This window comes from Engraulis encrasicolus, chromosome 14 (genome assembly GCF_034702125.1).
Source record: "Engraulis encrasicolus isolate BLACKSEA-1 chromosome 14, IST_EnEncr_1.0, whole genome shotgun sequence".
NCBI lineage: Eukaryota > Metazoa > Chordata > Actinopteri > Clupeiformes > Engraulidae > Engraulis > Engraulis encrasicolus.
Genome location: NC_085870.1, coordinates 31,139,442 through 31,159,336, shown reverse-complemented (window position 1 = coordinate 31,159,336; position 19,895 = coordinate 31,139,442). Strand labels below are relative to the sequence as shown.

Below are 19,895 nucleotides of genomic sequence, written 5' to 3'. Positions count from 1 at the left end.
CCCCATTTCACAGATATAGGCCAGAACAAGCCAAACCAACAAAGAGACGTATTAAAAAGCTTACTTTACTTTGAGTTATAAGTTCTACGGCTAATCTCGATACTTTGTTGTATCTGTACTAAATGGTACCACCAAACCATCAGCAGCATACCCTGCCTGACTGCTACAAAAAACACGAGTGCTAACTTACCATCAATGTTTTTCTTTTGGGCATCAGTGTACTGGAGATCGCAGCCTTCTCAATCTTTTTCCAGGAAGATCAACCTCATCCTCCATCCTATCTTGGGAGCACTGATTGCCATCCACAGCTAATCATACACCAAGCATCTTTAGAAAGTAGAGAAGACATCATTCTAACTTCTCGACAAGACAAATGTCAGCATTTACATTTTTAATAGCGCTGAAAATGGTGTTATTAAGGTTAATGGTGTTAATTAATGGTGTAGTTTTTTCTATCAAGGCTAGACTAGTGGAGAAACAGGCCTACTTATATTAGTGTAAAAAAAACAACTTTCCAAAAAATTGTTTAATAAGGCTAAGTGTGTGTGTGTGTGTGTGTGTGTGTGTGTGTGTGTGTGTGTCGGCTGAATGAGATTATCATAGGGCCCATTATATTGTCTGCCTTAAAATATCAACTATATCATCAAATATCAATACTAATTAACTTCATACATCAATAAGCTTTTATTTTGCTGTGTGGAATGAAAGGACGCCTTAGTTACTATTCAGTTCAAATATTACCCATTAGTTTGATAAAAGTGACACATCTACGGGGGATGAAAACACACAGACTTAGAACAAACGTGAAATACCCTGCCTGATGCCCCTCTACATATGGCTACCGGTCATTGACAAATACAGTACTAAACAGCGCTAAAATTAGCGCCTGCGCATTACCTATGCCCGAGTCCCCGATACAAGATGGCGGAGACGGTGGGGAGGGAGAGGCGGAGGCGGGTCCGGATTGAATAGTGCAAAGCCTATACAGGATTCCCGACGAACCTCAACAAGGTAAGGGAACTAGCCATATAAATGGTAAAATAAGGGTATGTACATGTGGCGGAATATATGGGGCATCAAAATATCCAGTCAAATTGTGCACGCCGGCCCAATGCACAATAAAAACAAACAATATTTTGTGCAGGGGGCGCAGGAGCTTTGACTGGAGAGCGCGCGCCATCTTGTCTACTGTTTCCCGAAACCAAAGAGCGCGCCTAAAACGATGTATGCGTTAGCACGGAGAGACCGCTTCAATAACACTTCCTGAGATATGAATTCGAAATTAGGCCAAACCCACTTGTTCCCTGTTCGTTGTTGACCCTTTCTATGTAACAATTATCCAATATCTCACTAGTAATGTGTCGTATTTTACCTGGTATTCTGCGTATCCCCTGCCCGGGTTCGGCGATGCTGCTGGTGGCTTTGTTGTGTAGCGCAGCTACCTAACGTTTTCCCCTCCTCCTTCGTGTTTGTTTTCGGGCGGCTCGTTCTGGGGTGGGCGGTATAGCAGGCGCATGCGTGTCCTCTTTGCGCTCATTTGAGTTGTAAACGACGACAAAGACAGAAAACGATCGCGGCAGATGTCGTTTCCTTCTATAAGATTCACAATTAGTCTACACATGTCAACGACTACTTCTCATACAGATTATGTATATTTCATACTATTTGGTACCTTGCAATTGACCAGATCAGGGCGTACAAATTCATACGATAGCCTGCTTATTAGCACAGCTAGCTAGCAAGCTGCGAACGAAAATAATTGTTTGGCAAGCTTGCTATGCAATCCCCCGTCTGACGTTAACGCCGTATTGCATTTACAGTAGGCTATTGATGGACAATTACATCATTCATGAAATTGACTTTAGGAATCTTTGTGTTATTTCACACATCAATTCCCTCAATTCACACCGACTTTATGGCTAATGTACTTTTTGAAATTCTGTACAATGTCCTGTAGATGCCCGAGAAACCACAAGGAATTTATCTGACATATTCTCTGAATGAAGCGAATTCATAGGGTGCGCGATGGACGCACTTGTTGTTTATGAAATTACTAAATGACCTTTCCATGATGCACATTTCATTAACGTGCAACATTTTAAACATTTGAAACATTATTTTACTTTTTTTTTTCATTCTAACCCCCCAAATATTATGGTCACATACAAGTAACTTGCATTACCCAAATCTTGTCCTCTCTATGTGTTGTGCCATTTCAGGGCAGGACAGATGAGGAGAAATGACAAGTGAAAATCATGGCACAGTGAAGGGGGAGTCGGCGGTGGTGATGTCTCCCACTGGCTCCGCGGCCCAAGGGCCACCTCTCATGCCCTCCACCAGCAAAGCAGCAAGCCAGGAGCTACCTGGTAGGCACCAGCACATTTCACACACAGCGCAAGTTTGTGAACATTATTGCTCACACAGCGCAAGTTTGTGAACATTATTGCTCACAGAATGCACACATGAGAACATTACTTCTGCTTTCTTTTGTCTTTTACAAATAAACAAGATAAGTTTCTTTCCATTTCTTCTCTTTCCTGTCTCTCACAGGGAAACGCTTTGACGAAGACTTTGATGAACTTGAGTTAGACTTCTCAGTCCTCAATGGACATTACTTTTAAATACTGTGAGAAGAACAGCTAGATGGTGGAGGCATCTGAATCAGACTGAATGTATTCTTATGCTGTTATACTCCCAGTTGTATTTGTACTAGAACATGTGCTATTAGAAGACCACATTTCTTTCTGAAGACAAAATTACTGAGACAAAAAACTAAGATGCTATTTTCACTCTTGATTAATGTGTATTTGAATGTGGAGGTGTATCGGTATGAGAAATAGACATATTACTTCAGAAATTGTACATAACCTGCAAATCTGTGTATCTTTTAGATGAACTGGTTCAGGCTGGCTGGGCAAAATGTTGGAGCAAGAGAGAGAATCGGCCATACTATTTTAATCGCTTCACCAACCAGTCGCTGTGGGAGGTGCCTGTGCTTGGACAGCATGATGTTATCGTGAGTGAAAGGAAAAGGATGCTCTCTGTAAAACACACACACACACACACACACACACACACACACACACACACACACACACACACACACGACAGACATACAAACTTCCACCCAGACTGCTGTTTTCACCAGTGTGTCCTGAGAAAATCTCTTGACCTGACCTAATTCTTCACAATTTATATTGATGTGTGCAGACAGGCCACACATGAACAGACATGCTAAATAGTTTATTCCTGCTTTTGTAGTCTGACCCTCTGGGTCTGAACGCGGCGCCGGTGTCTGGGGATGCCGGAGCTGCCAGTGCTGGTGCTGCTGCAGCTGCTGCTGGTGCTCCTGGCGGGGCTGGAGATGCGAGCATGGGCAACGGACAGCGCAAGAGAAGGCCCTCAGAGGAGGCCGCCTTAGGGGGGCCAAACAGCTTCAAGAGGCCCAAGGTGAGTGAAGGAGGATTGGACTAAGGCCCGACCGATATATTGACCCCACCGATATATCGGGCCGATATTTTGCATTTTTGGGAGATCAAACTTAATATCAATACATTTCCACAGATACGTTTGTATAACTTTCATAACCAATTTTGCAGCCGTTTCGTTCTGAATGCATCTTCTATTCTGCCCCCCCCCCACCCCCACTATGAGTCCATGAGAGTTCATTATTATAACTAAATATATGTGTATATATGATTTATATTAATATTATATTTATATGATATTAATAATAATTAATATTTCATTACAATTTATTATGAACAATATTTCTATATATCGGTTATCGACCTCATATTTCCATAAATATCGGTATCGGCCCTGAAAAAAACATATCGGTCGGGCCCTAGATTGGATATTGTGTTACATTGAAAGGGTTCCCACTGGTCATTAGATTCCTTGCAATATCACTGAAATCTCAATTAAGGATTTTCTAGTCATGGGATTTGTCCGTTTTGCATGTTCTCTCAGGGAATATCAGAAATATGTACATTACTGTAATGGCAAAATGTACAGTATATCTTGGTTTAATTGCCGCTCTAAAATGTCCAACAATCTAGAATGCAAAATCTTCAAGAAGCTTCTCAGTTCAGGCAAGCCTGCCTTGATAATGCAAGTTCCAGGAGAGTGGACTGAAGATGGCCATTTGACAGACTGTCTATCATAGTTTGACCTTCTGGGCATTTAATTGTACATGAACTTATGGAAATGTTGTGGTCTGGGAAAGTCATGGAAAAGTCATAGAATTTTAAGTAGCCTGGAGTGGGAACCATGACCAGGGATTCATCTGGGTTGCATATGCTAGGAGGGTGCATTTAGTACACATGACTAGCCAAATGCTGTGAGAGGAAGATGCAGAGGTTGTAGCTTTTTGTTCACACAAAATTATAGACAGGATAAAACGTACAAGATTGATTACATTAATAATCATAGAAGTACAATTGACAATGATCATTAAATTGCGTTAAATTAGATTTAGCAGAGGCTTTTATTCAAAGGGACAGGAGGATACGATCAGGGAACGAGGACATAATCAGTAGTGTGCAGTGACGTGCAGTGAGGGGTATGGTAGGGTAGGCAGTAAATATAGAAAATAAATATTTTTTGTGTATTTTTTAGCGCGGGGTCTGGGGGTCCTCCCCCAGAAAAAAATGTATTTCTTAGATGCAATTTCCTGCATTTTAACCAAATCTGGAGAGTCACTATCAGCTAAAAACCTTTATAAAAGACTAAAAACTTTGAACAAATAGTATGGCTTGGATCGGCAACTAGGCCTATTCACCTAGTATGCTGATAAGGTCTTTAATGTGCAACAAATTAGTAGGCCTATGTTTCTCTAAATACTGTAAATATAAAGTAGGCTATAAGATAAAATGCCATCAGTGCTTAGCCACCACAGCTCTAATAACTAAATAAGTAAATAGGCTAAACTATTAGACATTTGGACATTGTCTGTAGACCTTACATCTGAAACAATAAGTGAAAATGCATAATTTCAATTTGTTGAAAAGGCCAGCTAGACTTTTTTGTTTGTTTTTTTGTTAAATTGCCAAATTGGTAGCTCAAGGACCCATAGCCTACTCTGTACACATTTAAGGACCTGTAGGCCTACATTTTACAATAATTTAGAAAGCTACAACATCACAGCATTTTGGGGGGAAAGCTTTAACTTTTGGCTTTAGCAGTTGACTTTGCTCCTCTTCTGTTTATTCTGTTGCAAATGCCAGGGTGTTTCACATGGAGGATGCAGGGTGGCAGTGTAGCCTACTTTGTTTAGAAGATAAAATGTCTAGTTCACCAACTGTGAATCACACCATAGCATGTGAGGGGAAACGAACATTTAGCAATAAACCAACCTAGGTAACAGCTCCTGCTTCGTTGACGCATTTTGTGCTGCTAATCAAACACTCGCAGACAAGAAGGAAAGTTGGCAAGGGGGCGGGTTGCTTGCGAACTCAACAAACATGAGCGGCGGTGCATTCAGACAGTAAGCTACTGGTAGGCCTACATCGAGTAAACCAACGAAAACACTTCTGAGACTCATTCTTGTGCGTGATTGTATTCTCAAACACTTCAGCAACGGTTGTGCAAGGTGTTTCAAATCAAGTCAATTTCTGAGTGCGGTGAGCACCCATGCCAGTCACTCGAGCCCAACGTTGATCTCGTACACAGCGCACTTCAAAAGAACACAGCTGCACGTCAACTTGCTAACAGGCTCCACACACCTCACGCATCGTGTATTAAGTCATCATCATAAATAAATTAGGAAAAATGAAGTCATGTCGTACGCTCAAAAAACAATCTCGCGTCCATAATAACACACACATAGTCTATTCGTGTCCACAGCACAACCAATCTTCAATGTCAACACCTCCCTGACCCATCAACAAAAGGCACCACGACAAACTTGAGCATGTTCATGTTAAAATTTGGCTACCCACAGCTTAATAATTAGATGAATCTTACCTTAAAGCAGAATCACGAGTATGTTTTCCATGCAAGTTAGTTCCATTAAAAGCCCGGGGTGGTTGACATGATGAAGATATTTTGTCCCAGTGTGTTCAAACTACTTGAAGCTGCTACCCATCTGATGTTGAATATTTCCACAATGCAGCGATTGCAAACGGCTCAGCTATTGCCTGTCATCTGAACCATCTTTCTTGCTACTTCTCTGATTTTTTTTTGTAATAAAGGCAAAACGCCTGTACGGCTAGAGTTTGAACAAGCCGTAGCTTGCTAGCTGTTGTTGCTATCATACTTTAAGCACGAAGGCTTCCTGAATTGTAACAATTTTTCATGTTGGCAGCTGTGATTGGCTTAAGTATTCCCGCCATCGCGAAAAGCTCTGCTTTTGCTCTCCATTGACAGTCTCTGTGATAGATAATACGCATGCGCCAACTTCTACATTGACAGCGTTGAGGGCAAGATAGGCAGAGTCAAAGCGTGCCTACCCTGGCTCTGCCTGGCATTCGAAAGCTGAGCCTTCACCTACCAGCCAAGGCTGCGCGACGCGTTCCCATGGCAACCTGTCCAAGCCTGAGCGCTTTGCTTCGTGCGACAACTTGGGGTTTTGATCGGTCTCCGGTTACTGTAGCCTACTTTTAACAGCTAATTTATAAATTAATGTTTTTGTTATGCATGTGAACTCTCAAGAATAGTTTGTAAAACATGTGTTCATTTTTTATTTTTAAGAAATTTATCCTAGGGTAGGCAGTGCCTACCCTGCCTACCCTGAGCGCACGTCTCTGGTAGTGTGTAATATTGTGGGGAAATACAGCTACAGAGAATCAGAGTTTGATTCTAGTCTGAAGCGAAGCGTAACCAAAAGGATCATTTTGGGATTGAGATTTCTAATGCAGTACAATGGTTTGTTACTTGACTTCTGTCATCTTCTTGTAGGTGGATATCCCCGTAACCCCCACAACACCCACAGTCCCCATCTCGCCCAGCACCCCGGGGGCCAAACCGTGGAACTCCACTTCCTCAGAAGACAAGCCCATGCAGCCCCAGCCCGCAACACCTACCACCACAGCCCCCGCACCTGCCCCCGCTCCATACCGTCCTTCTGTGTAAGCACCACTACCACTTGTGCCGTCCTATCCCTTCACACTAGCACTATTACCTACAGACATTTAGAACCTGTGTAAGCATGCTTGAATCTTGTTGGAAAATTGGTTAGATTCTGAGGTGCTGAAATTTAATGCATTGGCTTACAATAAGGAGTTCAGGAATTCATTTGTGTTTGCAAGGAAAACCTACAATATTTGGTTATGATTTAAAACATTAAAATAAATGTCTTGTTTTTCTGTTGGTGGGCACTCACACCATTGAATAATGGCCCTATGTGACTATCATGAGATGAGGATGTTGAGTAATTGCCCATTCTTTTTAGGAGAGCCTACAGATGTCATCAAAACATTGCTGTGAGACAAGCTGAAAGCCAGTCATTTGATGTTTGATTAACTGATTGCTTATTTTCCTTAGAGAAGGAATCTGAAGTCCAAAGAGATACAGGAAGAACAGCAATGAGCATACTAACTCCTTGAGGTATCATTCTTTCTAGGACACAGGATAGCCTACAGTGATGTCACTCAGAAGTGAAACTATTTGACTTAATCATTTTTAGGAGGCCAGGAGTAGGTGACAATGGGAGAAGACTAACATTGGATTTCAATCTTTTCAGAACCAAGGACCCACAAATATGTCAAAAGAATGTGCTGTTGTATGTGTATTGCTTAATCAAAGTTACAGAACTCAGGAAGTCCACAGATGAGGTCATGAAGACCTACAGTGATCAAATCAGCCCCCAAGGACCACCTGTAAATGATGACAGCAGATTACAATCGACACAGCATAGGCACATTCTTGGTTAACTAACAAATCACGTAATTGCTTACACATAACCACACCCATACACCCACAAACCATAAATACCAACACAAAGGGCTAGTCAGGAGTTCCTAATTTCATTTCACCCGAACTCAATTGTTGTTATTGGTCAGGGCGAGAGAAGAATTAGGAATTCCGGAGCGCTCCGTAATGCTTTCGTTGTCTTTGTCATTTTTCTGTAGTAGACTCTGCAGTTCTGGAAAGCTGTACTGTCTACTGTGTAGCCTATGGGCCATTGCTGGTATTCTGGATAGTACCAGTGGTGGTCATTTTGTTTTGATAATTTTTGAAAATAAATGGATTAATTTGACTTTTGGAGTTTTTGATTCTTTTGACTCGGATTTTGAACACGCAAGAAGTGTAGACCAAGATGGTGAACTTCAACAATCTTCACAGGTTAGGCAGGATCGCAGCCAGTGGGTTTCCTGGTCAACTACACAATTGCAGAACTTTGTATCCAAGTGATTAAAACATGCAGTTTGATCAGTGTGTGTGTGTGTGTGTTTGTGTGTGTGTGTGCGCGCGTGCAGCATCTATTGGGACCTGGATATCCAGACGAACGCGGTGATCCGGGAGAGAGCCCCAGCAGACCTGCTGCCCCCTCACCCCGAGATCGAGTTGCAACGCGCCCAGCTCACCACCAAGCTGCGCCAGCACTACCACGAGCTCTGCTCCCAGCGGGAAGGTGAGCACTACCACTAACACTCCGCTCTCTTTTCTAAATGCTTGAATAAGTATTTTTTTGTATGTAGGGCTGTAAATTAATTGTTTTCATCACCTGCCAAAATGGCTAACTAGTAGATGTTAATCTCATTTGCCAAACATGTACTCACTAATGGGTCAAAGTGTACCAGCCAAACAGAATTTCCACCAGCATTTGGCCGGTTGGCTGGTGTTAATGTAGAGCCCTGTTCAATGTGTAGTTATGTGTCTAATATTCTACCTGTCCAATTAGGGTATTTGGGCAGGTCAATCCAGGTCATTTGGGATACAGTATGTGGAACTGGATTGTAGCTTCTGAGTCCAGGTTTCCCATCATAGGTACCGTGATTGCAATAATCAATGTGATTGCAATGTTTCCCACAGGCATCGAGCCTCCTCGTGAATCGTTCAACCGGTGGCTGCTGGAGCGCAAGGTGGCGGACAAAGGGGTGGATCCCCTGCTGCCTAGCGAGTGTGACCCCATCATCTCACCGTCCATGTTCCGCGAAATCATGAACGACATCCCCATCAGGTAAGAGTTCTCTCTAGCTTGCTGTCCGCCCTAATATCTGCCTGTGATTAACTTGTGTGGTGGATATGAGCCATAAACTTATTTTTAAAATTATTTTTAGATAATATTCCCCTTCACAAGCACATTAAAAGACGGAAGAGTATACGTTTGATTGACTGGAATGTATTCTGGAGCAGTTATAATTCACATACATTTTAGTATGTTTTTAAAAGGTCTTTGAAGGCAATGCCCCTGTGACTTAGGGGCCATAGTGTAATGATTTTTTCTAAGTGTTCCTGTGGTGGGGTCAACAGGTTGTCTCGCATCAAATACAAAGAAGAAGCCCGGAAGCTCTTGTTTAAGTATGCTGAAGCTGCAAAGAAAATGATCGACTCAAGGTGAGTCTACACTGACCAAACACCTCGGAAAAAGAAAATGCAAATAGGACTGTGGCTTGTTGATGTCTTGTGGTTCGTTGCATGTTAGCAGAACTTTTAGCTGTCCTTTTACAATCTTCAAAATTTGATCCAAAAGTCAACATCAGCAGATACCTTGATTAAATGACGAAAACAATTTAAAGCCTTTTATATGTAACCCGAATGTCCTGCAGGCCGCTTTTATAGAAATGCAATGTCAATTGTCGCTGGTCATACTGTCATATTGTCCCCCAGCGTTCTATGGTTTTCATTGCTTCTTTCTCAATGTTGCATTAGAAATGCCACACCAGACTGTAGAAAAGTGGTCAAGTGGAATGTGGAGGACACGATGAACTGGCTGAGGAAAGACCTCTCTGCAAGCAAAGAAGACTACATGGTATCTCAATTTATTGATAGTATTTCTTTTTCTTAGATGTATTGTTTTTGTTTGGCTTTTGGGGGCATTTGTGCCTTTATTTACTGTAGATTGAGCGGTCTGATGGATGACAGGAGAGAGAGTGTGTGTGTGTGTGTGTGTGTCTGCGTGTGTGTGTGTATGGGGGGGGGCTATAATGGTAAATGGTAAAGTGCCCTGCCCACTGAGCCACTGCGCCCCCATTTTATTTACATTTCTAATCAAGGTCTAACAATCTGCCCCCATAATTACACAAAATATGATTTCTTTTTTGGTAATTTGACTCAATTAGCCATTTTCCTCCTCAAGCTGATCTGTGGTGACCTGCCGTACACCACCTAAATAGACACCACAGATGGCTACTCACATCCCTCTTTGTTTGGTTAATCAGATCCCCCTGAAATATAAAGTGTTTGGAGTGGTTTCTGAAAAGCACCTCATAAAATGCAATGTTCTTTTCTGCTGTTTTTTCCTGTCATTAGTCATTTTTTTTGTGCGCAGAGGTAGATTTGATGTACATACATGTGATACTTCCTCCACTCAAGACATGCAAAACATGAAAATATATATATATTTCTGTCTCTCCCAGGACCGTCTTGAGCACCTGCGTAAACAGTGTGGTCCCCACGTGACCGCCGTGGCCAAGGACTCGGTGGAGGGCATTTGCACCAAGATCTTCCACATTTCAGCTGAGTATGTGCGGCGCATCCGGCAGACTCACCTCACCCTCCTCAAAGACTGCAACATCGCAGGTGCGTTCCAAAATAGCAGAAGCTGTCGTTGGTCCCATCTGGACATTACTCTTTGCTGGTCTCCTCATGGATATCACCTGTATGGCACTGTCTGACTGACCCCAATCAGTGCTTAATGTACTACTGAATTACTATCAAATAGGAATCCACTATATCTGTAACCTCACAAATGTGTGTGCCTGTGTGTCTGTCTGTCATCGCATGTCTATTTCACATTGGGAATGAGTAATCAAGCAAATGGCTCCTGGGTGCTGAATCCCACACAAAATGTAGTAAATTGAAGAAGTAAAGGACAACACTCGGTTTGTCCTTAAACACATTTTAGCCTAAGGCACCTGCAAAAAACGCCTTCTGCCATAGCCCTTTTTGGGAAAATGTGCCCTCTGTGTATTAAAACCTAAATATCTCTGCCTCCTAAGTACATAAAAACATGAAATAAGTTGCATTTAAAAGCTAGGACCCTCATCTTGTATTAGAATTTGTTATTTCAACTCTAACATACCCATATTGTTGATAAAAAAGCTAAAATCTCAAGAGCCTGAATGCAGTGTATACAGGTATGTCGCTTCAGTGGCCAAAGGTCAAACAACGTATACACAGCATCAGGCTAAATTGGGTTAAGCTGAGATACAGTACATGGGGAAACTTTTTGAGCAATGTGTCAGGGCAACGATGCAATGAAACTGTTGTTTAGATTGATTTTCACTTTCATCAAGAGAACTAGGATCAGCAACCGGCAAATGATACGTTTATCAGAAAATTAGGAGGAGAGCATGGCAACATACAAAAAGTTTCCCTGTACATCATTATCTTTTACTTCTTTCATTGTCCGTTTATTTAATCCCCTTGGGCGACTGCTCTGCTTCTCTCCTCCAGTGGATGGTCCTGCAGAGTCCGATGTGCAGGACCGCCTGGTCTACTGCTACCCCATCAGGCTTGGCATCAACTCACCGACGCAGCCTCGCGTGGAGCTGCACTTCGAAAATGACGTTGCCTGCCTACGCTTTAAGGGCGAGATGGTGAAAGTCAGTCGCAGCTACTTCGCCAAACTGGTGAGGACGTTTTTCATACCAGCAGAGAATGTAGCCGTGGTGCTTAGTTTGCTTATGCCTCTGGCCAGCCCAGATTATACTGTCAAGATGTTATTGAAAACAGTCTACAAACGTTTGAAAATATTTGCCAGTGAGCTTGACCAAATACTTAAACAAGAACTTTTATTTCTCTATCAGGAACTTCTTTATCGGTATAGTTGCATCGACGACCCGAGGTTTGAGAAGTTCTTGTCGCGTGTGTGGTGCCTTATAAAGAGATACCAGGTAACGTGATTGCACCATTGTGACTCTCTCATGTGGACACATAAAATTATGACAAGTTGTTGAAGTCTGTTATTAATACACTGGTAATTCATCACAACTGAAGCAGCCATCTGAACAGTTCTCTCATGAAATTCCCTATTTTATTGCCGGATTTCAGGTGATGTTCGGCTCTGGTGTGAACGAGGGCACAGGTCTTCAAGGTGCTCTCCCCGTTCCCGTGTTTGAGGCCCTACACAAGCAGTTTGGCGTCACGTTTGAGTGTTTCGCCTCGCCTCTTAACTGTTACTTCAAACAGTTCTGCTCGGCCTTCCCCGACATCGATGGATTCTTCGGATCCAGAGGGTAGGTGACATCTTCTCTGTCAACTTGGTCGATTGAAGGTTGAGACCGGTGCTGACATTTATTTTTCCAGAATTAATTCAGCCCATTCACAAATGTTACCTTTTTAGATGCGTCCCACGCAATGTTCCCTCTAATTTTTTCTGTGACTGGGCAAATGCATTATATCACTGAGCAGAGCCGTTGACCTCAGTGAGCGGGTTGACGACACCCCCCCCCCCTATTAATCACTTAATAATATGTTGATTATATTGTCATTGAATTGCGTGTAAATATTACAAAATCAGTTAAGTAATGTTTCTAATTCTCATCTTGGTTAGGCTATTACTTGACTTACTCATCATCAACCCACCACCATCAATATACTGTACATTGTAAGATGTTGGAAAAGTATCTTACAGCAGCCCAAATAGACCAGAATGCTGAATTTATGTTTAAAAGGATGAATAATTTAATTTGGATTTAAATGTTTTATAATAGGCCTATGTAGGCCTATCAAATTTAAAAGACTAAAATATTGTGCTTAAATTAGGCCTACATGGAGTAGGCTAAAATTATGCACTGTCACTTTAAGAGCTTGTGGAAAATTCTCACCCTTTCATTTCAGAGCGTGGGAGGCACACATTTTCCTTACCGGACTATCTCTTACTGACCTTCTGGCTGACTGGGTTTTCATGGACTTTCTTATCAGTAGTCGTTAGTTTAGGCATATTAATTAGTTCATATGTTTTCAAGACATCCCTATTGCGCGTATAACGCTTACATCAACACAATTTTGAGTAATTTAAGGAGCAGCTCTTTGACAGAAAGCAGCACACGCTTCCAATGATGCCAATAGCGCGAGATCAAAGCTAGGTTGACAGGCATCCATTTAAATCGCTAACTGTCTTGCGACTTTCCTAGCACTCTGATGCCTATCAAAGGACGTCAAAATATGACAGAACAATGGATATCTAAACACCACGCTATTCTGCATGACTGTTGGTAGGCTTCACTTTTCCCGTGAAGCTAAAATAAAGGAAAGAACAGCTTACCTCCGTTTTGCTAAGATAGGTAGTAGCCTAGATAACTTTGTACATTGAACATCAAAGTATGAAGGACAGAGTGGAAATAGTGACGAACTGTAATTGGTATCCATGCGAGAATAAGCTCATGCGATAGACTGCCTCGGATGCGCTGGCTTCACCATGTGATGGCGTGTGATTCCTTGGTTACACAGCTTTTTGTGTACGCTACTTTTCGCACCATAGATTAAGCTGCGAGTGACAGCAGTTGTTGCAACGTTGTCTGGTCACTGCCAAAGATTCTACTGACAGCATTCGACGCGCAGTAGATCCGCGCTCAGTCTGATCAGCTTGGGGGCGCAACGCTGATTGTAAGCAGAAATCCGCGTTCAGTGTGATCGCTTAAACTGCTATAAGATATATGTTTTATATCTAAAGAATATGTTTTATTTCGATTGGATGTTCTAAAGCTACAAGGAGTGGAAATTTCGGCCAACATTCAACTGCGTCTCAACACAAATTTGCCGCCTTATTTTACCTGCGCTGCATGGATTTGCTCTGCGCGGAGACTGTGAGAGGAGTGCGCAATTGCGCAGTCGCGCAGCTTAGAGGGAACATTGGTCCCACGCATCTCTCTAAGAGGCTTTGTCCGTCCGCCCGTCTGCCCGTGATACATTTTGTCAGCCATCTTTGTCCCACAGAACTAATAGCAGAAAAAGTAAACCGGCTGTGCTAATACAGCCGTGACGCGTTTCCCAATCATTGGAAACCGCTTCGAAAGGATAATAAACAACTGAAATATGATTTTAGTGTGTTTACAAAGTTACCGCTGTTTTTATAAGTGCATACAGTGACACTAATCAGCGTTTATTACTGCCGTAATTACTGCCGGGGGCAGAGAACCACTGGCATAGACGGACGCATCTGTTGTCCCCTTGTCGGACTTGTTTTACTAATTTCTAGCTGCAAAACTTACTGTAGTTTAGTCATATTAGTAAATATTAGTTTATTATTTAGTATATTTAGTAATATTCATGAAAAGAACAAATTTGGAAATGGGCAGCACAGTTTTAATGAGCAGCATAGTTGCAATACCTACTCTGGCCACCATCCTACGCAGTGTTTTTGTTGAGCTTGTATGTACAAGTATAACCAAAATTGCATGTTTGTTTTCCCCCTCAGTCCCTTCCTCAGCTTCTCTCCAGCCAGTGGGTCGTTTGAGGCAAACCCTCCATTCTGTGAGGAACTCATGGATGCGATGGTGACACACTTTGAGGTAAGTAAATCAAATCTTCATTTTGGGCTGTTTAAACTGCCATAGCAGATCTTATGTGGAATTTAACTTTGTGCAATGATGGATAGCCTCACAGCAGCAAAGCTATTGACTATTTCCAAATTTCTCAGTCACACTCATTTCGTTGGGTTGGTTTGGAGCTGTACAAAATTCACTGGGCTACAAGTAATGATGTCAATGCATGGACTCCTCAGGGGTCAGGGTTCGAAACCAGGAAAAGCAACTCTCCTCCCCTTCACCACACTGCCCATCCCCTCTCTCTGACTCTGTCCCCTCCGCTCCTCCACAGGATCTACTAGATCGCTCCAGCGAGCCCTTGTCCTTCATCATCTTCGTACCGGAGTGGCGTGATCCACCGACCCCCGCCCTGACGCGCATGGAGGACAGCCGCTTCAAACGACACCAGATGAATGTGCCGGCCTTCGAGCACGAGTACCGCAGTGGATCACAACACATCTGCAAGAAGTAAGCCTCGGGCCTAAATACTTTATTTTCTGAACTTTTCATGGAGTGGCAGAGCCCTAATTTGTTAAATTAGATATTTTAATATACATGTCAATTATTTTCACACTCAGCTCTGCGAAACGGTATTTAAGAGTTGTGTGGTAGTGAACTATTACAGCACAAACAGCAGTTTAGATTTCTATATCACAGTGAAGTTTGTTTGGAACGGAGCCAGAGCCTGTACTCATGATTTTACTTTTAGTTGCACCTTTCCTGCCGTCTTTTTTTTGCTGAAATGTTTCAATCTGTGCATCTGTTTCCCCTTGTTTCCCCCTTCCAATGTGATTTTCATAAATTGTCTCATCTTTGAGAGTGTATGTCTAGATTTGTCTGTCTATGAAATTGGTGCTGTATACACAAAACATCACTTATTGTTGAGATGCGGGAATAGGGCAGGATTTAGTTCGTTAGGACACGTTTCCTTGGCTATTGGATGTTGGATATTATGTGGGCGTGACGTGACACAATGATGTGGCAACTTTAACTAAAGCCTGGGTGACTGTTTGCAGAGAGGAAATGTACTACAAGGCCGTCCATGGGACTGCAGTCATCTTCCTCCAAAACGCAGCTGGCTTTGCCAAGTGGGAGCCCACAGCCGAACGCATCCAGGAGCTCCTGGCTGCCTACCGCGTTTCCGGCCGTGCCCTGCCCTCACCGGGCACCTCCTCCTCCACCCCCACCCCCACCTCCACCACCTCTTCCTCCACCCCCACCAGTGCAGGAGGAGGTGGAGAAGGAGGAGTTGGAGATGGCGCGGGGGACAAAGACTGCAAGGCCGCGCCTGAGCGCTCCGCCAGCCTGGACACGTCAGGTAGCCAGGACTGTGGTAGTCCAGGAGACAAGGCGACGCCAGACGCAGCAGCAGCAGCAAGTGTCTAATGGGGAGGGTGTGTGTGGGTGTGCGTGTGCGTGCTTGTGTGTTTGTGTGTGTCTGTACATACGTACGTACGTACCGTATATGTCAGTAAGAGGCGCTACTCTGGAGTGCTGCTGATAGAGTTTGCTATTGGGATTGAATCTCAGTTTATTAGCACTATATGGGGGTGGTCTATGATTCATGTTTACTTTTCTCTGCCTCTTCTATTTAATATTAGTTTTGGTTAACTTGTGTTATTGCAGTTTTGTTACTGTTGTCTTTTTGTTTTGTTTTTTTTAATGGCGTAGTTGTCTAGATCGTTGATTGGCATTATGGTGGTTCTACAGTTCGTTCTGTCATTCTGGTCATTGTTCTTTTCTGTGCTTGCTAAAGGTGCAAGTCTCATTGGCTGAAATTAGGCGGGAGAAAAATCCTTCAGTAGAAGGATGGTTTTTTTTGTGCGTGTTTTTTATTTTTATTTTTTAGTTGCCTTGTTGGGGCAACTGAAGGGAGACGTACAAACCCTTGATTTTTGGCAGCTATGTTTTTGTAAAGAAGAAAAAAAACCTTCCATCCATATCCCTTCCTGTACCCATCTCTGTCAGTTAATTCTTGTACATAACCACCCCTTTCATAGTAAAAACAGATTCATATTACATAGTGCATTACTACACGCATTACTACTACCCCGTCTACACGCAAAAGCTGTGCTGTCTGTTCCCAGTGTTTAGTAAAAGCTGAGCTGGACATGACCTGATTTGAGGAGTCCCATGTTTTGTCTCTTGGGAGTGTTGGCCTCTGAGTGGCATCCACGAGCCTAATTGTTATGTCATGGCCCAACCAACCCCCTATCAAATGCTAGGTAGACCAGGCTGCTTTCTTCAGCTGTTTTGTTTCTTGCTTGCAGGGGAGACTGCTTATTTAGACACAGGAAATGGGAACAGATTTTTCACTCTAATCTGTTGGCCTGTTCTGAACCTTCATTTGAGGGCTCGTGCACATACATGCTTCTGTTTTTGTCTCTCACAGCTACTTTTTAAAGAAGATTAGTGACTCACATTTGCGTTGACCATAACTGGATATCACCGGCCCCCATACTACTACCTGTACCACCACCACCACCACCATCTCCGTCCATCCCCTCCCCAATAACACCCTCTTTTGACATGTCAACTAGACTAACGATCGACTATATTAAATGCCTGAACCCTAGTGAAATAACAATCAAATGTGTCTGCGGAGACAGACAGGATTTCATCCTCCATATTCCGTCTTTATTGTGTCTGCGAATTGATCAGTTATTGTCTAAGTCACCGCCACAGCAAGGAAAGCTGCTGTATGTGTGTATGTGACTTATTGCATATTAGAGAGTGCCACTTTGACTTGTCCCTCATAAGGCCTTATTTTTTTATTCAACACCCCCAGAAATTCACTGATAAGGAGCTGCCTTATCTTGAACATGATGAGTCAAGCCCACAACCTCATCATGCAGGGCAGTTCAATAGTACAGGTGTATCAATAAAGGTAAATGTGATCATTTTTCATCACACACAGTAATAGGAGCCATGTTTGAGAGAGAAAGGTCGCCATCTAATGGCCAGGAGGTTATTTGTCACCTTTTCTGTTTTATTCAGGTTTTTTTTATTATTATTAATTTGACCGAAACCCTCTTGTATGTAAAATCACAATATAATATATAATACATTTCTCTGTGTTTTTATATTAATTTGTAATCAATAATATTAATTATAGATGAACGCACACAGAGACCCTTAGAGAAGTTAGTACTTTTTGTGTTGTTTCAAACTTTTAATGGATGGCATGCCTAAACACCCTATATATTTAAAACACAAATTTTATTTTTGCCAATGTTATACCACCCATATGCTCAGTGACCTTGTATTCCTTGCCTGCTGTTGCATACAAAGTCATTTTTGTATAACATTTGCGGACCCTAAAATTAGGTTGTAGCTTACAAACTAAACATGTCTTTTTCATGCATTGAGCCTAACTCAGTGAACATTGGTTGTCCTAATTAACTGGGACCAGTCATGCCTAAAATGGGATGTGATAGCTAGCCTGCTAGACATTACATTTTAAGACATATTGGAGTTTCCCATCGATGGTAATAAGGCCTAAGTATAGTTCTGCCCTTTTTTGAAAGTGTCTTCTTTTTTAAATAACGAAGCAAGTCACTAACATAATTTATGATAATCTAATTTTGACTGTTTTTTTTTTTCATTTTGATTTGAGATGTTTACACCTGTTAGAGATTAGTGTGCATCACTAGGCAGCATAATGAATGTAAAATTAATAATAAAAAAAAATAAAGAGGTCAGACTAAGGGATTTGAAAATATATACAGTATATATAATAAATATATACAGACACATATTCTGTTAGGTGCGATATGAAGTGTTCTTGTAGACTTTCTTCTTGATGTTCAGTTCAGCTTTATTGTAATTAGTGACACTACAATCACTGCATCCCATGGTAGCTGATACACCCCTGAAACTGATCTTAGACCTGTAGTCTCACGTAACTTCCCTTTTAAACCCGTTTGTACATAATAACGAGTGAGGGGTACCTACTCAACCTTTCCTGCCACCGTTCCTAGGCTCTTTTTCCTCAACACTCTGGTGTAAGCACCATGCTCTCTCCATAAAAGACTTAGCTCCTGGCATTAAAAGCCAACATTTTGTCCATGCTGTCGACATCATGCTTTTTCTTGTCTGATTCTTGAACAGAAGTTGTAATCATAACCTCAGACTTGAGAGGCCGGGGAAAAAACCTTCTCCTCGGTCCTCCTCAGTCAGGATTCTTTGAGCGTTGAGCACCTGTTGGATAAAGGTCCCTGAGTGCGTCTGTCACCAGCAAAAAAAAAAAAAAGTAAAAAATATAAAAAGAGACTGTAGATATTGTACAGGAAATGGGTATGAAGTATGTGTTATATTTCTCTATGCCACACAGTTGTATTGAGCTCTTTTGAAAATCTAAATGTATATTTGTCTTGTCTCCATGCTTTTTTATTTGTTGGATTTTTTTTTCATTATTTTTTTCCAAGCAATCTGTTTAATTATACAGTTTATGAAACAGAAGACATTTTAATCTAAACCAAAGTGTTATTAAAAGAAGATTTTATCTTGTAAGTACTCGTAGAATTATGTATGATTTGTGTCAGTAATGCACAAGGTGTAACCAGCGAAATTACCCCTTGAGTTTATTTTTGTAATTTACTTTTTTGTGTTCTATCAAAATTTATGTTTGGAATTTATTGTGCATGAACTGATATTTTCACAATCTAAAATTATTAAATGTATGTATTAAAGTAGCTCATTGACTTTGCTCTACTTAATCATTTTTCTTAAGAATCTTATTTTCATACATTTTTCAGATGTCTTCAAATTGACCAGATTTGTTTACTTTTAAGTTCACACAGTGTGTAGATCTGTATACCAAGAATGTTTTTATTAATGTACTTCATATGGGCAAATATAAGGTGAATGTAGATACTGTGTACTGGTGTTTGTTTTTAAGATGATATTTGCTTAGCTCATGCGTTCAAATAGATAAACAATAGTGTTGAATCTAATAATGTTGAGCTGAAAGCAACATACCCACTCCTGATGTCCATGTACGATGCCCCCCTCATCCTTGATAGTAGGGTCACATGCATGCAATTGCATTGCCAAGCTTGACCGCTTTGTATAAAATTGTGGTATCGATGGTAGAAGAGCAAACTAAATAGGCTTCATATGGTATAAAATGGTTGTATTTATGGCAAAGGTAGTACTGTATATAAAACCATCATAGGCTATCCCTGAAACTGCATTGCCTCACATTTTCTCTCAATTGACACCACAAAGATGGCCGCCTGACCGGTCTATTGTACTACG

The 19,895-nt window shown here is 41.8% G+C and overlaps 1 protein-coding gene across 2 annotated transcripts; it reads left to right on the top strand.

The window, feature by feature from the left end:
• The first annotated feature begins 665 nt into the window (after nucleotides 1-665).
• On the top strand, nucleotides 666-19,509 carry pcif1 (phosphorylated CTD interacting factor 1). Of its 2 annotated transcripts, none has more exons than XM_063215401.1 (16): nucleotides 666-1,011; nucleotides 2,220-2,366; nucleotides 2,892-3,016; nucleotides 3,262-3,450; nucleotides 6,901-7,070; nucleotides 8,421-8,575; nucleotides 8,977-9,124; nucleotides 9,418-9,501; nucleotides 9,817-9,916; nucleotides 10,524-10,686; nucleotides 11,563-11,738; nucleotides 11,916-12,002; nucleotides 12,160-12,344; nucleotides 14,528-14,621; nucleotides 14,929-15,104; nucleotides 15,653-19,509. In XM_063215401.1, exons 2-16 carry the CDS (start codon nucleotides 2,240-2,242, stop codon nucleotides 16,020-16,022), a joined length of 2,349 nt encoding a protein of 782 aa, XP_063071471.1. In that variant the 5' UTR covers nucleotides 666-1,011; nucleotides 2,220-2,239; the 3' UTR covers nucleotides 16,023-19,509. The 2 variants fall into 2 exon arrangements, with proteins under 2 accessions (XP_063071471.1, XP_063071472.1); XM_063215402.1 differs by lacking the exon at nucleotides 666-1,011 and adding an exon at nucleotides 1,570-1,649.
• The last annotated feature ends 386 nt before the right edge of the window (nucleotides 19,510-19,895 follow it).

What these genes read in the sequence shown, in the direction of transcription:
- pcif1 (XM_063215401.1), top strand. Translation starts at nt 2,240, where the DNA reads ATGACAAGTGAAAATCATGGCACAGTGAAGGGGGAGTCGGCGGTGGTG. An exon ending in ACAGCTTCAAGAGGCCCAAG is followed by an intron (nt 3,451 to 6,900) that starts GTGAGTGAAGGA and finishes ATCTTCTTGTAG; the next exon opens with GTGGATATCCCCGTAACCCC. An exon ending in CAAAGACTGCAACATCGCAG is followed by an intron (nt 10,687 to 11,562) that starts GTGCGTTCCAAA and finishes TCTCTCCTCCAG; the next exon opens with TGGATGGTCCTGCAGAGTCC.